This window comes from Clarias gariepinus, chromosome 9, assembly GCF_024256425.1.
Source record: "Clarias gariepinus isolate MV-2021 ecotype Netherlands chromosome 9, CGAR_prim_01v2, whole genome shotgun sequence".
Lineage (NCBI taxonomy): Eukaryota > Metazoa > Chordata > Actinopteri > Siluriformes > Clariidae > Clarias > Clarias gariepinus.
In genome coordinates, this window is record NC_071108.1 from 8,222,501 (window position 1) to 8,245,874 (window position 23,374).

Below are 23,374 nucleotides of genomic sequence, written 5' to 3' on the forward strand. Positions count from 1 at the left end.
GCATGGAGTTTGCATGTTCTCCCTGTGCTTGGTGAAATTTTTTTTTTTCCCCGGGGCTCTGGTTTCCTCCCATTTTACCCCAGGCTAATTGGCGTTCCCATAGTGTGTTAATGAGCGTGTGTGTGTGTGATGGATTGGCACCCTGTCCACGGTGTACCACACCTCGTACCCTAAGTCTCTTGGGATAGACTCCAGGCCTCCCTGGAACCCTGTATACATGATAAAACAGTTTAGATGATGAATAAGTGAGTGGTTGTTCCTTATACTGATACGTAGATATTAAATATCAGTTGTTCTTGATACTGTTCAAGTATCAAGTACAATTGTTTAGGTTTTTTTTTTTTTTTTTTTTAAGTCTGCTTTCACATACGCAGTTTATACTCTCTTTGAATCAGGTCCTGGAGCAATTCCCTCTTCATCGTAGTTTAATTGTTATTGAGACACCAGCAATTACTCTCAGGTGTGGAACAAAACAACCGAAAGTACCAAGTGATGTGTAATAAGGAAATGATTAAACCCTGCAGATGTACAACTGGATTGTGGACATTTTTATTATGGATGAGAATCCACATATCCACACTTTGGCTGTACAATTTACTTAAAGTAACTTGTAGAAAAGACAAACACATTATTTTGTTTTTAACATAATCTCCTTGCTTTTTAATACTTTTTTAATCCATTTGTCAAGCTTTCATATCCCCTTATTAAAAATGTTTTAGGCTGACTATGAGCTTTGAATGTACCACTGTCTTCGTTTCTTCATCAGAAGTGAATCTTAGTCCTTGTAGGGCTGCTTTCAGGGGACCAAACTGGTGAACGTTCAATGGAGCGAGATCAGGACTATAGGGAGAAAGCTTTAACACCTCAAAACAAAGTTTTGGGAATATTTCTGGTTTGAGTGCCTGTGTAATATAATCTTTTATAGAAGTGAGAGTCAGACGTTGAACAAAACGAAACTAAATATATTTATAAATGAGTTACTTCCTTTGTTTCTTTCTGGGTGCCAGAAACGGTGCTTCCTCCTTTTTGCTGTTGCTTTTATTAATCAAGTGGGTTGGCTGCTCAGTCAGACATTGAGGAAGTCAGCTTTCATGGGTCATTTCACCTGTTAGCTATACCGCTCTTATCAGTTAAAATGATCAGTGATAAAATTGGGAACTTCCCTCCTATTTCATCAGTATGCCATGCAGCCGAAATTTCTGCAGTTACAGAGCTCAGCACAGACCAGATCACCAGGCTTGTGTACTTTTAAATAATGTTAGCTCTGGGCCTAGAACTAAAAATGTCATGTACTTAATTTCAGGGAATTGTCTGTGCAATTAAAATCCAAGGGCATGAACACAAGCATGTTTTTTCACTCACTCCATCTGATTTTTGAAATTCATAATATATATATATATATATATATATATATATATATATTTATATATAAATATATGTATATATTTTTTTTCTTTAGGGTGTGTGGTGTTCTGTATGTGTGTGTGTTTGCTGCTTCTAGTTTAGCACTGTTGCTCCGAGGTGCTACATGTGGGCTCTGACGTGAAACTCCACAGAACACCCACACTAACCTCAACCACGGTTCACTTAAAAGAGTCGAGGAAATTTCCCCTAAATGGTTTTGCTAACAATAGTGTCACCGTTAAGACTCCCACCGCGGCCTGTTCCAGCTCAAGTGTCTGTGCGAGCAGCGCCACCGTGACCCGTTTAACTCGCAGAAGAGGATCCGACTGCACACAAAGGCCACATGCTTTTCCCTCTTCCCACTTCTCGTGCGTGTGTTCCTCAAGAGCATAATAGGCTGAAAAATCACTCTCAAGCCTAAAAGCTGCTGTCTGTTTACATGCTAGGAGGAGTTATAAGGTACAGCTCAGAGCCTTTTATGTGGCCATGTTTGAGTTAAAGCTATTTCATCAAAAGGGGTGTAGGTCTGTGTTAAACATGCTGAGGCAGACACTTAAAGTGAGCTCTTCTGCACTGAATTGAACTTAAATTTTTTTTAAAGATATTACTTTGGTATAATGCACTTCTAGCTGTCTGCCAGAGAAGCACATTTGATCAAGTATAAATCAGAATTATTACATTTTTAAATAAGTACAGTGAAACCTCGGATTATGAGTAACGCGGTTTGCAAGTGTTCCGCAAGACAAGCAAAGATTTTTAATAAATTTTGACTTGGAAAACGAACAAGTATTGGTTTACAAGTACCGAGTATCATGTATCACGCACAAGCTTCTTGTTTTGACGCCGATCATCACGTGATCACAACTGAGCCAATGGTTTTCAATGGAATTGTGGGTAATTGTCTCCCCTGCTGGGTCTTAGTGCGTGTCTCTTACTGGTATAATCAACATCTGAGCACGCGTGTATTGTTTACCATAACACTATGACCAGGTGTGTGCGTGTAAAACATATTTTATTGTGGGTCTGTATGCATGTGTGTACAGCGCGTGTGTAAAGCAAAAGCAAGTCTCGTTAGAGAGGTTAAAAATCCATTTTCTCTCTCTGTATCAGCCTGCTCTTTGTGTCTGTGTGCGCGTCATTGGACGCTGTGCCACGCACACACAAGGGGGAGAGGAGAGCTTACTTTAGATTCACACACACACAATGCCTGCGCGCACAAACGGAAACACTTATCTGTCTTCATTTATTTTTACTTTTTGTAAAAAAAAAAAAAAATTTTCGGACTGTGGAACGAATAATTTGAGTTTCCATTACTGTTACCATGAGAAAATTCGATTTGGTTTACGAGTGTTTTGAAATATGAGCCCACTTCCAGAACGAATTATGCTCATAATTAAAGGTTCCACTGTAATTACTTTAAATGAGAGTTTAGCCCAACATTTAACTATTATTTTATTTTATTTTTGTTTCCCTTTATTATTCTGATGTAGTCTTGGTCAATTCCTACCCATTAGCCAGCTCACCCCGCTCAGACAGAAGCGACACAGGCTTTCTTTAAAGCATGCAAAACAAGCATATCTCCAAACACTCACACAACCTTACAGACGCCAGTAATGGCTAGTGTCACTCTCATTGACAGGGGAAGAAGGAGCACAACGTCTCTCGCGACCTAGAGAGCACAGATAGTTTTGCTTTTATGGACTTGTGGCCACAGATGGTAGTCTCTTCTACAAGATTTAAACTTTGTGATTTGCAAAGAAATGGAGAACCCTTTCCTGTTGAAGCTGTTAATTTTATATATATTCATTTTAAAATATGTTGTTAGTTAATGGGATTACTGATGTATTCACATTGGATGTACTTACAAAGATGTATCCTTGAGAAGGGCTAATGAAGAATTTGCTGTTTTCTCTGCATGATACAGTGAGACCTTGGATTGCGAGTAACATATTCTGCCAGCGTTTTGTAAGACGAGCAAAATGTACTAAATTTTAACTTGATAAACGAACGAAATCTTTACATATAAGTAGTACGCATACGCTTTGTCCATGATCACAACTGAGCAAGTGGTTCTTATCTTTCGCGCGTAATCATCTCCCACGCTTGGTGTCCGTGTCCATGCTCGTGTGTCACTCGTGTAGTCAACATTCGTGTGCATGTGTACTGTTTACTATAACAATGTGACTGTGTGTGTGCGCAAAGCATTTTTTTTTTTTTGTGTCAAAGTGTAGTGACTAGCTTAACAACAGTGCAACACCACATTTCTGCAAAATCCCCAAAAGAAGTCAAAAGCAAGTGTCATCACAGTGGTTCCTTGTTAAAGATTTCAGTTTTCTGACAGAGACTCTGTCAGAGAGCAGTGATTCCGTGTGTGTGTGTGAGAAATAAGGTCGTCCTACACAGTACCCCTCATCCTCCTCTCTTGTCTTACACCAGCCACAATTCTTTTCAATGATGCTTTCAAGTGCAGGTTAATTTGTTTTATTTTCACTTAATATTTTGTAATAATTATTATATTGTATTAATCTAAAAATATTTTTGGAAAAATATTATAAAAAATATATTTTTTGGTTGAGAAACAAATCATTCAATTAACTTTGAAAAACAAGTGCTTGGATTACAAGCACGCCTCCGAAACTACTTATGCTCGCAATCCAAGGTTTAAGTATATATCTGTTTTGGTCAATACTGATTTATTACTTAATTATTTTAATCAGATCACAATTATTTAACATGTCAACTCATTGACTTTGGAAACATCATGCTTTTGTTTAATTTTAAATAAAAACGAACTGGTGTTTGTTTTTTTTGGGATAAATGCCACAGCGTAGGTGAGAGTGAGTTTAGTGCGGAGCTGCCATAAAGTAAAAGATGCAATGGATTTCTAACACGAAATGAGGACATTACTGCACATAAAGAAATGCAGCACAATTATCATTTTGTTTTCACAATATCCGGAAGCCGAAATTGTAATTGCAGTTGAAGTTTGATTAATTGCACAGCCCTAGCTCAGGTTACAGATCTTCTTCTTCTTCTTCTTCTTTGTCTTACGGCTGCTCCCTTTCAGGGGTCGCCACAGCGAGTCATTTGCCTCCATCTAACCCTATCCTCTGCATCCTTTTCTCTCACACCAACTAACTTCATGTCCTCTCTCACTGCATCCATAAATCTCCTCTTTGGTCTTCCTCTAGACCTCCTGCCTGGCAGTTCCAACCTCAGCATCCTTCTACCGATATATTCACAATCTCTCCTCTGAACATGTCCAAACCACCTCAATCTGGCCTCTCTGACTTTATCTCCAAAACATCTAACGTGGGTTGTCCCTCTGATAAACTCATTCTTAATTCTATCCATCCTTGTCACTCCCAAAGGAACCTCCAACTCTGCTTCCTGTCTTTTCTTCAGCGCTACTGTCTCTAAGCCGTAGAGCATCGCTGGTCTCACCACTGTCCTGTACACCTTTCCTTTCATTCTCGCTGATACTCTTTTATCGCACAACACACCTGACACTTTTCTCCACCCATTCCAACCTGCCTGTACCCGCCTCTTCACCTCCTTTCTCTCCGTTGCTCTGGACCGTTGACCCTAAGTACTTAAAGTCCTGCACCTTCTTTACCCCTGATAGCTCAGGTTACAGATATTGTTTTTAATATGACAAAACAATTCTAAAAATTAGTTTAACGTTCATTGTGCCTTCTTGTTTGTTCCCTATTTTTCTACTTCTCTTCCTCTACTTCTCTTTTTTTTTTTCTCTCCACCTCGCAGACTCCCAGCGTTCCAACCTGCAAACCTTCACGATGAGGTTAATAGACAGATTTCACTCCCCCAAGCCGAGAAGAGTGCAATCATCGAAGAAAACATCAAAGCCTTCAGTTGAGCGAATCGTCAAACCTCCTGAGAAGCAAGAAACTAAGGTAGCTTTGTATGCACTGCATGTATACTCTGGCTGGTAACATTTCACACACTGCGTGTGCCTTGACCTGTAATCCACCTACACCTTTTTTTTTTCTTTTTCTTTTTTTTTTACCCCTGGGCTCAGAATCTCAGCCGGTTGGAAGAGAAGGAGAAAGAAGTGGTCAGTGCCTTGCGTTACTTCAAGACGATAATAGATAAGATGGCAGTAGACAGAAAAGTCCTGGAAATGCTTCCTGGATCCGCCAGTAAAGTCTTGGAGGCTATCGTACCTCTAGTGCAAATTGACCCTAAGATTCTCAAAAGGTGAGTGCTTTTGCATTTTATATATATATATTATATGAAGTTAATAATAAAGCTATAGAAGCTATTCAGATATTTTACTTATCTTGTATTAGAGCCACTCGGGTATGTCACATACATCTGTTCCCACTTTGCACATGTTTTCTGGGGCCACAAATTCCTCACTAGCTTATAGTTTATGTTGATGTTGCTTAATAGGTTGGACTCAATGGCTTTCTGAGGTATAATGTTTGGTGTTATGTCTTTGTGCAGTTCCTCCGTGTCATCCTGCCTCAGCCGAGTGTATCAGAGTCTGGCGAACCTCATCCGCTGGTCTGATCAGGTAATGCTGGAAGGAGTTGACTTGGATGAGAAGGACACCGTTGCGAACGTTACCAGTATCATCAAAGCAGTGCTGGATGGCGTGAAGGTAAATTTTCATCATCCTCATCTCTAATATACATCTATCTGGAATCTAAGTGATTCTTTGTCTTGGGAAGTGGTGTGGCCAGTAGTCATACTGGATGTGGTTTTCTGCAGGAACTGGTGAAGCTGGTTTTGGAGAAACAGCAACTCCCGTCCCCGACATCACCCAAAGCCAAAAATGTCCCATCAGTCATCAGCTCAGAGAGGTGAAGCACACCAACACTCCAGAGGCTTGTATATAGTTCCTTGCGTAATGCTGAAAATACCACAGTGAAGCATGGTGGTGGTAGCATCATTTTGAGAATTACCCATGACCTTTCGGTTGCTTCCAACTGAGGATTCCAATCTTATGATAAGGCAAACAAATGTTGTACCACTGAGTCGCCCAAAATTAAAATTTTTCTAAATATGCCCGTCCCTGACATTAAAGATTGCATTAAAGAAATCCAAGTGAATACCTTTAATGAATTTCTTTTATTTATTTTACTTTATGAAAATATATTGCAAATCTCTAAAATCGTGACTGTAGTGGACTAACGTCACCTGTCATGCATTTTTTTATGCATCAACATGATTATGTTCATTACAGTGTACCAGAGCCTCCCGTTATAGAGACAGAAGATGAGAACTCGACAAACTCCTCTGCACTGAGTCATTCCACCGAGGCCCTGACTGATGCCCCATCCACCGAAGAAGCGGCGCCTCCCAAGCCCCCGCTTCCTGGCCTTAAAGTGCCCGAGCATTGGTAAGTGAGCTGTCCCTAATTCATAGGTTTCACTGTCTCTCAGTGTCTGCCCATAAGAGAAAGCGCCAACTGGCATTGCCTTCCACGGATTGCGCAGCCAGACGTGTTTGCAGATGCTGGTTCCATGTCATTGTGTAGTTTGGTTTCTGTTTGGATGCACGCTGAGTTTGCTGGTTTCAGTGGATGTAGCTTGAAGCGAGGGAGGCTGTGGTTTTAGCTAGGCCTGAGCACTTTTCTCTCCGCATGATTACATAGCACTTTCACTCGAACCTAACTGTTTACAAGAAGTGTTAATGGGAAGGTGTGAAGCAGGCTGTTATAAATAAAGCGCTTCTTTAGAACTTCTGTCTTTGTAGGGGTGCAGCATCGGCTCACTGTATGTTTTTCCACTTCCTTTGTCAAATTGTGATGTTTCATGTGTTTGTTTGTTTTAAGCAGTTTGTGTGCCTTTCCTGTTAAAGGAGGTTGGATGAAATTAATAACACCAGCTTACACACTATTTTAACCCAGATTTCTCCTTATTTTTATTCCTTTATAACTCAGCTATCACATGACCATACATGAGACCAAGCAGAGAGGGTGGGGTCCTGCACATTGTTCTTTAGAGACGTGTGAAGCATCACAGGGAAGCTTAATACACTTGAAGACAGCAGGCTACCCACCTTTTTTTTTTACATAAAGGTTTTTTTTTAGATGCCCACTATTGGCTTTTGTGATTCTGATTAGACTTGCACGCTTCGATTTACTTTTTAAGTTTGCACCTTACAAAATGAAATTGATTCCAATTGAAATAGAATATGCCTTCTGGACATTGTGCAGGCAGCGTAGAAGCCTGTGTTACAAAGTCTGCCCTTTTCAGTGCACCTGCTCCCTGCAGTGTGTTTTAGTGAGGCTTTAGTGTGTCTCCTGAAGTAGGCAACGAGCACTCTAACAGCACACTGACTAGCATTTTACCCTTTACGGTATGAGAGAGGGGGGATATTTATTTCCAGCTTGTTGTTGAACGATAAACAGTGGAAGGAATCCCCACATCCAGTTGCACATCTGACTGTGTTTTAAAGTGAAGCTACATTTGATCCAGATGTCTCTGTGGAAGACATTAAGGCTGGAATGAAGACTATGCCGTTTTAATTATTCGTCTGTCTGCAGGACTACGTGCTGCACCGTGGAATGAATGTGTGAGGAGATAGCACTTGGGAGAAAATTTACAGTAGAAAGAAAGTGGGAGGGAAAGGGTTATAGAAAATTCCATAATGCATTCAGGAGGTAAAAGTGCATTAAATGTGTAACCTTCCATGTAAAAAAAAAAAGTTGCAGCATGAGCAAAAAACAAAAATGTTAACCTTTACATAAAGAACACTGCAACATTGACAAAAGTTGTGGACTAAAATTTTACTTCATTGCTTTAAATGTTTTGTGGCATCATTGTCAACACACTATAGTGTTAAAGATCGTTAAAGACACGTCTAACACTATCTTCATGCTCTTTTTCCTTATTAGTTCTTTCTAAAGTTTAAAATCATGCTGAAGGCATCCAAAATATGCAATAATCTCATTTGAACTGTTGATATTGAGATGTGTCTGCAACTTGTAGTCTGTAAAGCCTTTATAACTGCTTAAATCCGAGATGCTGTTAATTAGTGATTTTTGAGGCTGGTAAATCTAAATAAACTTCCCCTCTGCAACAGAGGTAAGTCTTGAGAGCCAGTTTTATCATGGTGTTTGATGGTTTTGCAAATGCACTTGAAAATACTGTTCTTGCAGAAACTATTTTAGAGCAGCTGACCTTCTTTCCTAAAATAACAGCTGACTGCTCTTGTTGTTACTTAATTTACTAATGCCATAAGTGTTATTTCATGGTTTTGAAATATCCACTATTGTTCTAAAAGGTAGGAAGCAAATCACAAATAAAAAAACATTGAATTAGAAGGTGTGTCCAAACGTTTCACTGGTACAGTATGTCCCTTTACATATTTTACTGAACATTAGCATTATAGTTGATTAAATGTAATTAATGTGTTTTTGTGTTTGTAATGCAGGGTTTATGCAGTATAATTTTCAAGATGATATATTTTTTAAACACATACAAAAACCCTTATTACAGTGGGGTCTTTTAGCCAAAGATTAAGATGATTGCTGATCCAGCGCTCATTACAAAGCCACCAGTAGAAGGACTGCATGCAACAAAGTAGAACTCAAAACTCAAAATGCTTAGATATGGAGTAATAAGGCTTTATTTGTAATGCTTAATGGATTACTTGCCGTCTATGTTTTTTTTGTTTTTTATTTAAGTTTTTTTTTTTTTTTTTATACAGATAGTTATTGACATTGCAAGAAAAACATTGGCTTTACGACTTGTTCATACGTTAGCAGAGGAAACCGCATTAGCCGCTTAGATTGTATCTGTAACCTGATGCAATAGATGACCATTTATTAAATATGGCTAATTTTTTATCTTATTTATAAAACTCAAACTGTTAATTCTGACCTGTTCACGTCCTTGCTTTCTCACCTCACTTCTCTATGGACAAATAGTGCTTCATTTGCAGTCGTTTTCAACAGAGGCATTGATCTTATTTCAGCTTTTTAATATGACATTTTGAGACATAATATGGACATTACTTGGGCAGGGAAACCTTCTGTTTGGAAGATAAAAACTGATACTAATTAATCTGTTTTTAAGTAGAGATCTGCTTACTTTTTCTTTTATGCACAGTTTCGTTTCTTGTCATCAGTTTTATTATTAGAGTTGATGACTGAGCATTCTATTCTCCACAACTTAAATTTTTCTAACCTTTATACACAAATAATAAAGGAACTGAATTCACTGAATGCAATCCAATTCCCTTTTTTTTTTTTTTTTTTTTTTGGTCTACAGTCCCCCAGCTCTTCCTCCTAAAAAGCGCCAGTCAGCGCCGTCTCCTACCCGCGTACCTGTTGTTACTCCGATAAGCCGCGCAACAAGTGGCTCAAGTCTTCCTATCGGGATCTACAGACAGGTGTGTATTTGATAGGAGCTATTTCTCTCTTCAGATGGTAGAAAAGAATTTAATGGGCTTTTCTGGATGAAATAACTAATTTTAGCTTGTAATGATAAACATTTAATTATTTTCCCTTCCTCCCAAATGTTTTATTCCTTACTTTGTTTATGAACAATGATGAGAATGCAACAAAAAGTGTATACATAATCGTTATAATTTTTTTATAAATACTGCTTACGATTTATTTGTATATCTTCAGGACTACGATGCAGATGGTTTACAGCGGCGGTTTTCTGGTGGCAGTCACTCATACGGTGGCGAGTCGCCCCGTGGCTCTCCCTGTGGCAGCATGGGTAAACTGAGCAAATCAGATGAACAGCTGTCCTCTCTGGAGCAGGACAGCGGACAGTGCTCTCGCAACACTAGCTGTGAGACGCTAGGTGAGGCATTTTCTTTCAAGCATGCCTTTTTTTTTTTTTTTATAAATTTACACTTTGCTAACTGACATCTGGCTTCTCGTTTAGATACGGCAGAAAGCTACGACCCAGACTATGACTTCCTAAGAGAGGACTTGTCGAGCGTGGATCAGCTCTCTCTTCCTGCCGGAAGCTGTCTCAGCCCCCTTCCCGAGTCCCATCGGGAGCCATCGTCCTCCCCATGTCTGAGCCAGATTCCTTACGGTTCTCCCTCTCTCCAACACTCTGTCACCGCTTCTCCACATGCTCTCAGCGCCCCTCCTGCTCTCCCGCAAAAGAAACGGCGCAGCGGCAACCCACAGACACCCTTCGACGGCACGGCGTCTCGAACACCCTTCGAGCGCCTGCACTCTCACTACGACAACGTCACAGACGAGGAAATGCCCGTGCCGCCTTTTCCTCTCTTCCCTCTGTTCCCTTCTCCCATGGTCGGATATGGGATGGACTTCGTCACTTCTGAGAATGCTTCTGTGCCTCAATCTCCTCCACCTCTACCTGAGAAGAAAAGCAAGCACAGTGAGTATCAGAGCTGGGGGATGGAATTCTGTAAATAATGGAAGGTTAGGTGTGATAGAAGTGTAATGAGAAAAAAAACAGAAGTATTATAGAAATGTTTAATAATTTACAGATACATCCTGATTGAATGATATAACAGCGGTTGCACGATAGAAACCAGTTGGGATTTTAATGCCTTCCTCAGCGGTATAAAGGCAGTGCACAGTAGGATCTAACCCGCAGATCATGTCAGTTTATTAACCACTGACAACGTTGAGCGTTACATCTTCCAAAATGCAGCTTTCCACACAAAACAAGATTTACTGCAAAAGAAGAAGGCTTGAGGGGGAAGGCTTTTTTTTTTCCCCCCTAATTGAGCTTCCCCATCATTAGGGGGCTCCCACATTAAGGCTTCTACTACCATTCGGTCGGAAGGGGCCAAAACCTATCACGTGTTTAGTCTGAGCGACGTGATGCCCGCCGACCACATCTTTTTCTAACTGCTCGCTCATGTTGGGGGCGGCGTATCACATTTGGAGGACAGCGCTATCCGCTTCTTTCACTTGCGTGAGCTTACAGATGTCCCTGATTGCCTGTAGAGCCACGATTAATGTGGGAGCATTAAGTACCTCTCATCCCTCCCCTCGGAGAGAGCTCAGCCAATCAGCTCCGGCTGCGAGCGGTTACAATATCACCCGGGAATCGAACTTGCGATCTCCGGATAATGGGTCGAGCACTGAACCGATCCAACTCCTTCTACCTGGATAAATCCCATCCGAAATCCAGGAGGTGTCGACAGCTATGTACAGTGACGTACTCTCTAGCTCATGAAAAAACAAAGTTAGTTCTTAAGAGATTCAAACCGATTGAACCAACTATGTACCGGCACTACCACCAGACATGAACTAACACCTGGTACTCTTTGGTGGAAAATAGGCTCATAAACTTGATTACTCTTGTTCTTTCTCCTTTTTTTTGTATTCATTCAGGATTTATCTATATTGTTTTGTTAGTATTTAACCAATGAGCAGTGATCAGAGATGTTAGTCCCTCCCACAAGTAGCATTAATTTAATGTTAAATTTAAGCACTTTAAACACTATAACTGGTTCCCTTTTTAGATCTGTGATCTCTCTGAATTGTCTAAATTCATAGATATTTATACAACCGCTATTGTGGGCTAGAGATCTTGTATAAAATGCCTCAGAGATTTTTCCACCCATCTTTTTCCTTTCCCTAAGGGATGGTGCAGTGGTGACGTCAGATCTAGCATGAGGTCATGCAGCATAATGAGTTTCTCTTTGAAATCGGCAACGATATGTTTGAGGCGTGACTGTTAAGACACAGGAAATTACCTCACACCAAGTATCTCTTTGAACGTGCACTGTTCGGGTGGATCGGGGGGGTTAAGGAGAGCTGAAGTAATATTCTGCACTATTCTGTGTAGAAGCCAGCAGTGTGTGGTGTGTAACAAAGAGGTTTATGTATAGCTGCTGCTGTTTCTTTAATCTCCTAAAGTTTTTATGTTTTTTTTTTAGAAATGATTCCTGCCAGCATGTTTTAGAAACCTAAGGGAACCTTAAACTTATAAGAACCAGTGTAACGTATGATCTATAAATGATCTATGGATAGTCAGTCACAGTTTATGATGGCCTGGCTCACTTTAAACTCCATTTTATGGAAGTCATTAAATATGGGTCACTTCCTGGGTGTAAGTAAGTGCGAGTTAGAAAGTATAAAGTGTGCACTCACAAGTGAAAGTGCGCACCTGCTAACGCTTGCTTCGTAACCCGCAGTCCTGAAGTACATGGCGTTCGTGGAGGATTATTCGGAACCGCAGCCATCAGTCTTCTACCAGATGCCACAGAGTGAGAGCATCTACGAGCAGCGCAACAAGCTGATACAGGAAGTGTACGGCTTCAACGACTCATTCAGCAGCAGTGACTCTGTGCACGAGCCCCTCCCTCCTCCAGCGCTCCCACCCAAACAGAGGCAGCTGGTGAGCTCCACATACTGTACACGCCCGCGCTCATTTTCTTTTCCTCTCACAGGAACTTGTTGTCATAGTGATCGCACAAACATTACACATGCTGTACACACAAACACTACACACAATTTGAATCGAGCAGTCTGGCTCAGACGCAAATCTATCTGAGTGAGCTTATACTGTTAGACACAGCAAACATTAACAGTAACACGACACTTAATAACACGACACATTTTTTCACCCAAACGTTATTTGTGGGTTTTTTTTTTGTTTTTTTTTACTTTAAAATGCTTATAAGTAATAATATTGTGATTTTGGACGACGGTAGTTAGCGTGCACCCTTCTGCTCCTCTCCTCCAGACTTTCGCACAGTGATGTGTTTGGCTTCCTCCCTCTGTAAATAGCAGTTATGCATTTAATCATACTTATTTCGCATTAGATTACTGTGTCCCAGCAGGCGCGTTCTCATTAAGCCCAGTCTGCACCGGCTGATGTGACGTGCTGCTGATGTGTCATCGTTTTTTTTTTTTTTTTTTTTTTTCATACCGGGTCTGTTATACATCTTTCTGACTCATACGATGTGTGTGTGCATACTTGTTTGTGAACATGATGCCAGGGGTGTGTGTGTGTGTGAGAGAGAGAGAGAGAGAGCGCGGGGGACAGAGACTAATTAGCCCTTTAGTAACAGCCATAAAAATAAGAATCAAACCTCTAGAGAGAAGCACAAGCCCAGGAGGGGTAGTTCTGGGTTGGATCAGGTCTGGGTGGTGTTCTCGTGTTATTGATTAGCCAGCACTGTTGAATTTTTCAACGTGACTGGTCTTAAGGTGTTGATTAAGGTTCTATTAAAGCAGCACAGAAAGCAGCTTTGTAAATCAGATCACAGGTTTATATTAATGGACTTGTTCTAATTTGCGGAGAGTACAACAAGCATATTAATTAAGCATTATTGCAAAAGAAGTAGTACTGTTGTGCTGATTATCAGCTCTGCTGAGATTTGGCTGTAAGCATAAGGGCATCGGAAAAAAAAAACACAACCTCGATTTTGATGTTTTTTATACAATGGTTTTAGAAATGCCATTTATCAACGGATTATGATTTTTTTTTTTTTGTTTATTTAACTCGTTATTTTGCTATGCTAAGACTTAAGCTTCTGCTACTTGCTGGCGGAACCTACGTTGACCTCGTTGACCGTCAGTTAATGTAATTAACAGAAGGGAAAGAAGTCTTAAATTCTTACCGGTACTACATGGCCAAACGCCGATGGTAATGGCAACGGTGATGTGAAGAGTCCTGAGAAACTTAGAAGCTTTACTTTATATTTTCACTTTTTTGCAGAATATCAGCTTATTTCCGAGTTTTCAGGGTCAAATCCCATATAGTGTAAAATAAAAAGCTACTGCTCATTGTAGGATGTAAGTTAGAACCCCTTGTTCCAAATGCCAAGTAGTGCACCTGATCAGGGGTTAGAGAGGGAATTGTGTTAGAAGCTAGTTAGCTTTGTTAGCTCACTTTAGTCGTAAACAAAACAACACAGAGTTCAGAAACGTTTCAGAACAACTTGAAAGCAATTACTAAGTAGACAAAGTGTTATTTAACTTAATATTATCAGGTGTGTTTTCCCGCAGAAAGTGCTTATGTGCCTCGTTTTGAAGGTGGGTTTTGTTCTCTGGTCTTTCCAATACTGCGAAAGTACCAGTACACTCCGACTAGTGTAATTAACGATTGAGGAACGCCTGCGGAATTACAACCGAATGCTGTTATGCTCTAATATTAACACTCGTGCAATGCTTCTCGACCAATCAAATTATTCGGTCATAACTGACTATTGTTACTGTTATAGACAGTGGGGCAAAAAAGTATTTAGCCAGCCACCCATGGTGCAAATTTTCCCACTTTAAAGGATGAGAGAGACCTGTAATTTTCATCGTATGTATACCTCAACTATGAGAGACAAAATAAGAAAAGAAATCCAGAAAATCACATTGTAGGATTTTTAATGAATTAATTGGTAAATTCTTTGGTAAAATAACATCACTGCTCTAGAGTAGATCTGCATGGAGGAATGGGTCAAAATACCAGCAACAGTGTGTGGAAACCTTGTGAAGACTTACAGAAAACGTTTGACCTCTGTCATTGTCAACAAAGGGTATATAACAAAGTATTGAGATGAAATTTTGTAATTGACCACATACTTATTTTTCACCATAATTTGCAAATAAATTCATTAAAATTCCTACAATGTGATTTTCTGGATTTTTTTCCCTTATTTTGTCTCCCTCATCTTTTTTAAGTAGGAGAACCTGATTAAATACTTTTTTGCCCCACTGTAATAGTCTTAGCAAGAACTGGCTTGGTTTTAAAATGTTCAACAAAGTCGAATGTAACTATAAACGGATACAAAAAAGCATGTTAAACTTTAATAAAAATTTTAATTGGTAATTAATTATTATTTATTCTTTATCACCAGCATATTAAATATTCTTTGCTCATCAGAGTGAATTACACAGTTAATGTTAACAGATATGCACATTTTGTCAAGTTTAAAAAGTGATTAACTTTCTGTAGAGTGAGACTGAACACACTTCTCTATTCATTTCTGATCTGTGTGAGACCCTGATTAGAAAACTGACCTGAGGTACACTGTGCTAACTGCTGGGCTATGCACAATTTGGACACTGAAGCTATGGTAAAAAAAAAAAAATTGATCCTGTTTGTATTGTTCTGCTTTATTTTAATCTTCCTCATGACGTATGATGGTTCAGTGTGACTCAGCAGGAGAAAATACAGGTGTGCGTGTGTGTGTTTAATCAGGTGTAGGCAATTCAGCATGCTCCTTGTTTAATACTGTACCTTGGAGCGATTGTTTGATTGTTCTAGCCCGCTTAGTTACATTTACAAATTATTTCAAACAGCCTTTTCTTGTACTTTGTACAAAAGTAATGCTCAAAATGCTTTAGATCTCTCTAATCTTTTTTTTTTGGTCAGAGGGTGTTGATCATCGACTAATATAAATTTTCTAAAGCTGTAACTTTCGCACTTTTTCCGGCACTGAGAAAGACTTCAGGATGTAGTACGTTCTTTGTACTTTCTCAGTAATAGCTCAAGCTAATTTTTACGTATAACTTAAATTAACTTCAAGAGAGGGAAAAAAAAAGCTGGTTAAAGAATGAAAGTTTATGTTTGTATAGCAACAACCTGTTGGATACCTGTTAGACATTTCACAGCATAACTAACAGCATGAAATGTACAACATTCCATTCTTTCAAAAGAAAAAGTAATGATTGGCAAATACACAACCTACTGTTATAGGTAAATAATAACTATAACAGCACGCCTTCTTGCTTTTTTTCTTATAACAGAACACCCTGTTGTTAGTTTTTTTTTTTTTTTTGTAGATATTAATACAATAATATATATATATATATATATATATATATATATATATATATATATATATATAAATCAGACAGTCAGGACGGTTTTAATTATTGAAGTATTGCAATTCAATTATGATCGATCAGCAGCAGGTACAATTTAGTGTTACAGTGCAGTGCGTGCTGCCCTCTGATCTTTTTCTTTCTAACCATGACTATAGCACTATTTCTTCTCTTTCAGCAGCTTTTGCAACTATATTTGCTTTCACTCTTATACATTCCCAGCTGATCTGATGGCATTACTACTTTGCACAATCTGCTCTGCTTCTCTTCTGTAATCCCCTCTTCTCTCCGCTACCTTTCTGCCGCAGGCCTCCTCTCACTCTGCGTCTCCTTCCTCATCCTCCTCTTCCTCTCTGTCGTGCCAGCTGCTTCCAGGTGGAGGCCCGGGTTCTGCCGAGGTGGACGCTGCTCTCAGCCTGTCCGCCTCGAGCTCCTCTCTGGGCTGCCCGGCTTCTCCTCCTATCGCTACGGTGAGTCCTGCCCACTTCATGCTCAAACTTGAATTTCCTTACTAACCCTTGTGATATGTGAGTGTGAGAGCACCGAAATATGGTGTTCACTGGAATTGTGATAATTGTATATGTGTTTATTGTTGTTTGTTTAACTTGTTTGAAGGCACCTTTATTAGCCCTAGCTGTAGCAGTTATTACTAGTTCATGCTAGAGATGGGGAGAAAAGTCATTTCAGTGATGTGTAACGATCGACTCATTTTTCACCCCACTAAATCCAAAATTAATTCCTTAAATGTTATTTTTAGCATCCTACAGGTGGCGCACTCAAAACTCTTCACGCATCCTGCATCCTGTGTGGTACAAGCAAATTCATTTGCCATGTTTCTTTGGGACTTAAAAACATAACATGAAAAAAGTTATACGGAATCGTAGTATCGAATTGAGACCTAGGACCTGCAATAATATCGTATCATTGATTACCGGTGCTTATGCCATCCACTGACTGCAACCTACACATGATGCGTGACCACACTTTTATTGAAAGATTTATAAACATAGCTTGAGGGTTTTTTACTTGAGATATTTTTATTAATAGCTGTCTTATTTTGTATACTCCAGAAGGTTAAATTTCAAATTTCTAGATGAGAACAAAAGTAATTGCGCCATTGATGCATCAATGGAAGTTTCATTGTACACCGTTTAGTTGTCATATTTAATTTTTAGCTCTGTATGCCTATTGCGGAGTTCTGTGGCCGTCACTAATCGCAAATGATGCAAAAGTGTTTTCTAAGCATGGCTGATTGCCATTTATTAATGACACTGTACGAGTAAAAATTTGATTAGGTTTGGTCTTAAAAATAAATAAATAAATTATTATTGGCCTTTAGTGGAACATCTGTCCCCACTTCTGGATGGAAAGTTACTTATTAAATGCTCGTGCCAAACTCCATATACTAAATCAGTCATGGCAGCACTTTCAGCAAGAAAACACATCTGATAACGTTATGTCATTTTTAGACAAAACTTTCAAGCAATTACTTTTGAGTCTTTACAAATTTCCTCTGAAGTGTTCATGAAGTATTTTATGGCTACCTAGCTTCTACCACAAGGCTGAATCCCAAATACCTCTCTAATCCCTGAATAAAGGAACTACTTATTGTCTGGAACAAAGGGATTGTACACCCTACATAGCACACTAGCTTTCTGTTTAATGCTATTTCGGATTTAACCTCGGAACAGTTAGTTCAGTTAGTAGTCAGCTATTTACTAGAAAGCTCGAAATGTCTATTACTTATTAATTGGTGACTTATGCTTGCAAACACCACCAAATCCAGTAGAAGTCACATATTTGTACACTGTCAGATGTACAGATACAAGGTAATCATGTTATGATAACAAATCAAACTTCTGCAAATTAATATCCTTCTTACTTTCTTTATTCATTTTTATATGCTTGTTCACCACAACATGCTGCATATGAAAATCAGCGGGACAAAAACTTGGTTATCAGTTGCTGTAATACTTTTTTATCTGTGTGACAAAGCATCAGGTAATCTCATACATAATCTAGTAATCATTAGGAAATCTTTGTTATTTTTGGCTCCAAAATAAACCTCAAATGTAATTATCAATGAAAATACGTAGGAACCTAATCCTACGTATTTTTATTAATTACCGGTGCTTATGCCATCCACTGACTGCAAACTACACATGATGCGTGACTACATTTTTGTTGAAAGATTTATAAACATAGCTTGAGGGTTTTTTACTTGAGAGATTCCTGTAAGTATTTTTCCCCCCGCAATAATAATGTCCCGGACTCATGGTAATTTTGACTCACAGTGCCCCGTTAGCTTTGTCATTCCTGATTTCCTAGCACTAGCACCCGGTGCCCAGGTTGTTTGTTTTGCAGACTGGATGCCACTGCCAATCGTTGTGCAATTTGACACACCCACACAGTTTTGTAGTATGTAACTATAATTAAATCTTTTTAAATACTTAAGAAACTCTATTTCTTAGATTGTCTTTTTATAAACAGTTATTAAATAGCTGTTGAGATTTGTTACTATTTGAACCCGTGATGAAAGTGCCTGAAAATATACCGTACAGTAACCATCGAGTCTGATTTCCATGAGGTGTGTTAAAGCAGTGGAAGCACTAAACCATGGACGGGGGGTGGATTTAGTAGTAGGATTGGGAAAACATCAGGGAGTTGGAAAAACTGTATAGTTCTTTGAGTAATGTGGGCGCGTGTAAGAGGTGACTGGCGTGCCCCAACTTGTAGACACTCAGTTTTTCATTGGACTCACGGTATTAGAATACAAGTGCAGTCCTTTCACACACAAACAAACACAAACACACACACACACACACACTATAAAGGAGATATTGCTCAGGGCGTGAGCTCTTAGAGTGGGCACCTAGTACAGAGGTACGTTTGTCAGCATGAATTCAGACAGGAGATTAATTATTTTACCTTTTACTCCCCTGGGTTTGTTTCAGCACGCTCCAACGGGAATCTCTTACTGACGCAATGGCGGCTTTAAGTAAGCATGATTCATGTCTGATTTTTTTTTTTTTGCCTGTTTTGGCTTGATGGGGAAAAATACTGTGTTTATTTCGATATGTCAGTGATGTATACTATAACATTTTCACTTGCGACATGTCTCTGCTGTGAACAAGCAAAGGAAACATGCAAACTTGGTACATGTCCATCCGTGGAAATGCTGAGTCATTGAGATGTTGGAACTTGAGCGTTTTCCTGAGGGTGAGACCTGTTTTTGAGGCTGATGGTTTTTTGCGGGAAATGGCTCTAATTTGACTCCCCTGCATTATAGAAAGCATTATGTGTTTTTTCTCTCATGCGCAAAATGAGAAACATTTATGGGGAACCAAGTGGTCAAGATTTTATTTTTAAACCTCAGGGTTTACCTCAGACTGAGATACAGCCTGTTTTGTGGATGATGAAGTAATGGGGATTATGACAGAATACGGTCATCTACATACTGCTACATTAATTTTTTTTGTCACCTCACGACTGAATGTGTGGTAACTGTGTGTCTTGAAATTCTGGAAGTTGAATCATGTCAGCTGGACTTCTAGTTATGTTGAAATGTTTTACTACTCATCCAGGTAGGTTTTTCAGTCTGAGGAAAGTTAGCAAGTAAAGGGAGAGAGTTGTTAAAAAGAGACGGTTATAGAGAGAGTCATTAACCAGAAAGAGTAAAGGGACTCCATAAGTGTGATTTTCCTGCTGGACCTGTTAAGAGGTCTTGAGCTTCCTTGGGATGGATGAATGAAACGCATATCGCACATAGACAACATCTGTCGAACCGTCTTTAAAATGTTCCTCAACACACATTGGAGCCTAGTCCTGAGCCCTATTTTCACTGAATTAGTATTATCTAGGGACCTTGTGTGATTTAGAAATTAAACACCCACCCCAACATTTGAATTTCTTGTGGTGCGTTTGCAGATTTACAGATCTCCCCGATATGATGTCAAGTGCAATATTTTGGATGGGCAAATATTCGGAAATGTCTTGTTATGGTAGGTCTAGCTATATGATATAAACAGAAGAGTGTTCCTTACCCCATGCTGATATACATGTCATCTATCTCCATCTAATCATTCTGTTTGCTTTCGCTCTTCTGATTGTTTTCAGAATCGGTTGTATCTTTCTGCACATTGTATTGTAGTATGTGTTATATAGTGACATGACCCAGCACCCAAAATACTTTCAAAGCACTCCCAATGCAGCCTCTATTTTTCACAGAAGATGGATAGAAAGGCGCACAGGAAACAAAAACCTTTTAAAAATGATATACGACCCTGTCAATTCACAGACATGCTGATTCGCACAGGACTAATATTATCGCAGGACCTTGGCTTTCAGCGAAATATGGTGGGTCATTTGCAGGGTAATTTTTTAACAAATTCCACAATGCCCGATTAGCACGGGTTTAAGATCATAGACAACCTCCGCACTTGTTACAAATAACTAGAGGTCGCCAGGTAATACTAATCCCATGCGAATAGGGCTCTAGACTATGTATATGTCTCTCTCTATTCCTAATTTTAGGTTTGGCAGTGTGGGGAAAACCCATCAGATGGTTCATCAAATATGTAACTTTTTTTTGTTCATAATACATATGAAATACATACAGTAATTCACAATACTTTGCTAGGCGTTCTGCAAAGATCATGATTGGTAAAGCTATTTAGTGCAGAGATTGGTGATTGAAAACGGTCAGACGTTCTTCAGATGTTTAAAAATTGATAAGGTGTTTAACATCGGTCACATTTTTGCTATAGTGAAATGGACATAAACCAGATCAATTCAGATTGCAACCAGAGATTGGCTGATGTGTGTTGGACAGAATTAATGCTTTAAATAGCTGTGAGCACTAGCACTTCCTCCTTTTTTTGCCCTTGCATGCTTTTTCTGGCTACTTCTTTCTTTCCTTCTTTCTTTTCTTCTTTTCTATTAACGTTTAAGCCTGAAGCCCATCGTGTCTTGGAAGGCTCCAGGCCTGCATTCTGCTTCTGCTTTTTTTTTTTCTCTTATCTGTTTTTTCTAGCTCTGCTCCCTCTTTCTGTAGAGCCAGAATGCTAGTGAAGAGGGTGGCAAGGGTGGGTACGTCAATCTGTATTCGTCTAGCCAAGCCAACGGAGACCTGCTGCTCTCAAATGGTGTAAGTAGCAGGAGGCACACTGCTCGAGTTGTAGCCCAAGAGCTTGGTGATTTTTGCCCCTGTGCTCTGGTCTGTGCTGCTTGTGTTCATCTCATGCACCCTGGAGAGTCTTTGTTTGTATTCTGCAGGCTGGGAAACCTGGGTAGAGGGTGCTGTAGCATTTTCTATAATAAAGCTTTTGACATTCATGACAGTCTTATTTGCACTAGGACCACCTCTATGATGGAAAAACATTTTGAGCTTTTCCGCTAGAGTTTCGTAGATTTGTAGAGTCTGCTGTGATCCAGACAGTTTTGTATAAAAGGCATAAAGGTCTTTACTTGTCACATGTGCATTACAGCAAATTAAAATAGTTTCTTCATGTATCTCACAATGTTAAAAGGCTGCGGTCGGAGCACAAGGTCTACCATAATACAGAAATCCTAGGTGGCGAAACAACATAAGCAAGATGTAACAAAATCAACCCTGAGAACCTAGAGGTTGCCTGAGACAAGCATGCACTCCCACCAATGTCATCACCCATATGAATATATACAGTGGTGTGAAAAACTATTTGCCCCCTTCCTGATTTCTTATTCTTTTGCATGTTTGTCACACAAAATGTTTCTGATCATCAAACACATTTAACTATTAGTCAAAGGTAACACAAGTATACACAAAATGCAGTTTTTAAATGATGTTTTTTATTATTTAGGGAGAAAAAAAAATCCAAACCTACATGGCCCTGTGTAAAAAAGTAATTGCCCCCTAAACCTAATAACTGGTTGGGCCACCCTTAGCAGCAATAACTGCAATCAAGCGTTTGCGATAACTTGCAACGAGTCTTTTACAGCGCTCTGGAGGAATTTTGGCCCACGCATCTTTGCAGAATTGTTGTAATTCAGCTTTATTTGAGGGTTTTCTAGCATGAACCGCCTTTTTAAGGTCATGCCACAACATCTCAATAGGATTCAGGTCAGGACTTTGACTAGGCCACTCCAAAGTCTTCGTTTTGTTTTTCTTCAGCCATTCAGAGGTGGATTTGCTGGTGTGTTTTGGGTCATTGTCCTGCTGCAGCACCCAAGATCGCTTCAGCTTGAGTTGACGAACAGATAGCCGGACATTCTCCTTCAGGATTTTTTGGTAGACCGTAGAATTCATGGTTCCATTTATCACAGCAAGCCTTCCAGGTCCTGAAGCAGCAAAACAACCCCAGACCATCACACTACCACCACCACCATATTTTACTGTTGGTATGATGTTCTTTTTCTGAAATGCTGTGTTACTTTTACGCCAGATGTAACGGGACACGCACCTTCCAAAAAGTTCAACTTTTGTCTCGTTGATCCACAAGGTATTTTCCCAAAAGTCTTGGCAATCATTGAGATGTTTTTTAGCAAATTGAGACGAGCCTTAATGTTCTTTTTGCTTAAAAGTGGTTTGCGCCTTGGAAATCTGCCATGCAGGCCGTTTTTGCCCAGTCTCTTTCTTATGGTGGAGTCGTGAACACTGACCTTAATTAAGGCAAGTGAGGCCTGCAGTTCTTTAGATGTTGTCCTAGGGTCTTTTGTGGCCTCTCGGATGAGTTGTCAATGCGCTCTTGGGGTAATTTTGGTCGGCCGGCCACTCCTGGGAAGGTTCACTACTGTTCCATGTTTTTGCCATTTGTGGATAATGGCTCTCACTGTGGTTCGCTGGAGTCCCAAAGCTTTAGAAATGGCTTTATAACAGACTGATAGATCTCAATTACTTTTGTTCTCATTTGTTCCTGAATTTCTTTGGATCTTGGCATGATGTCTAGCTTTTGAGGTGCTTTTGGTCCACTTCTCTGTGTCAGGTAGCTCCTATTTAAGTGATTTCTTGATTGAAACAGGTGTGGCAGTAATCAGGCCTGGGGGTGACTACAGAAATTGAACTCAGGTGTGATAAACCACAGTTAAGTTATTTTTTAACAAGGGGGGCAATCACTTTTTCACACTTTTTCACACTTTTTTCTCCTTTATTAATATAAACCTTTATTTAAAAACTGCATTTTGTGTTCAATTATGTTATCTTTGACTAATAGTTAACGGTTTTTGATGAGCAGAAACATTTAAGTGTGA

General features: G+C 39.5%; 1 protein-coding gene across 2 annotated transcripts in view; it reads left to right on the forward strand.

Moving 5' to 3' along the window:
* The window catches only part of rapgef1a (Rap guanine nucleotide exchange factor (GEF) 1a), a 38,333-nt gene that overhangs the window by 1,314 nt on the left and 13,645 nt on the right, over nucleotides 1–23,374 (forward strand). The window contains exons 2-12 of one of the 2 annotated variants that reach the window (XM_053503989.1): nucleotides 5,170–5,318; nucleotides 5,444–5,622; nucleotides 5,872–6,028; nucleotides 6,139–6,230; nucleotides 6,614–6,769; nucleotides 9,648–9,768; nucleotides 10,010–10,190; nucleotides 10,275–10,742; nucleotides 12,517–12,719; nucleotides 16,456–16,617; nucleotides 21,201–21,293. In XM_053503989.1, the coding sequence (XP_053359964.1) occupies nucleotides 5,170–5,318; nucleotides 5,444–5,622; nucleotides 5,872–6,028; nucleotides 6,139–6,230; nucleotides 6,614–6,769; nucleotides 9,648–9,768; nucleotides 10,010–10,190; nucleotides 10,275–10,742; nucleotides 12,517–12,719; nucleotides 16,456–16,617; nucleotides 21,201–21,293 (1,961 nt within the window). The remainder of the gene's footprint in view (nucleotides 1–5,169; nucleotides 5,319–5,443; nucleotides 5,623–5,871; nucleotides 6,029–6,138; nucleotides 6,231–6,613; nucleotides 6,770–9,647; nucleotides 9,769–10,009; nucleotides 10,191–10,274; nucleotides 10,743–12,516; nucleotides 12,720–16,455; nucleotides 16,618–21,200; nucleotides 21,294–23,374) is intronic. The other variant, XM_053503988.1, reaches the window with a different exon arrangement.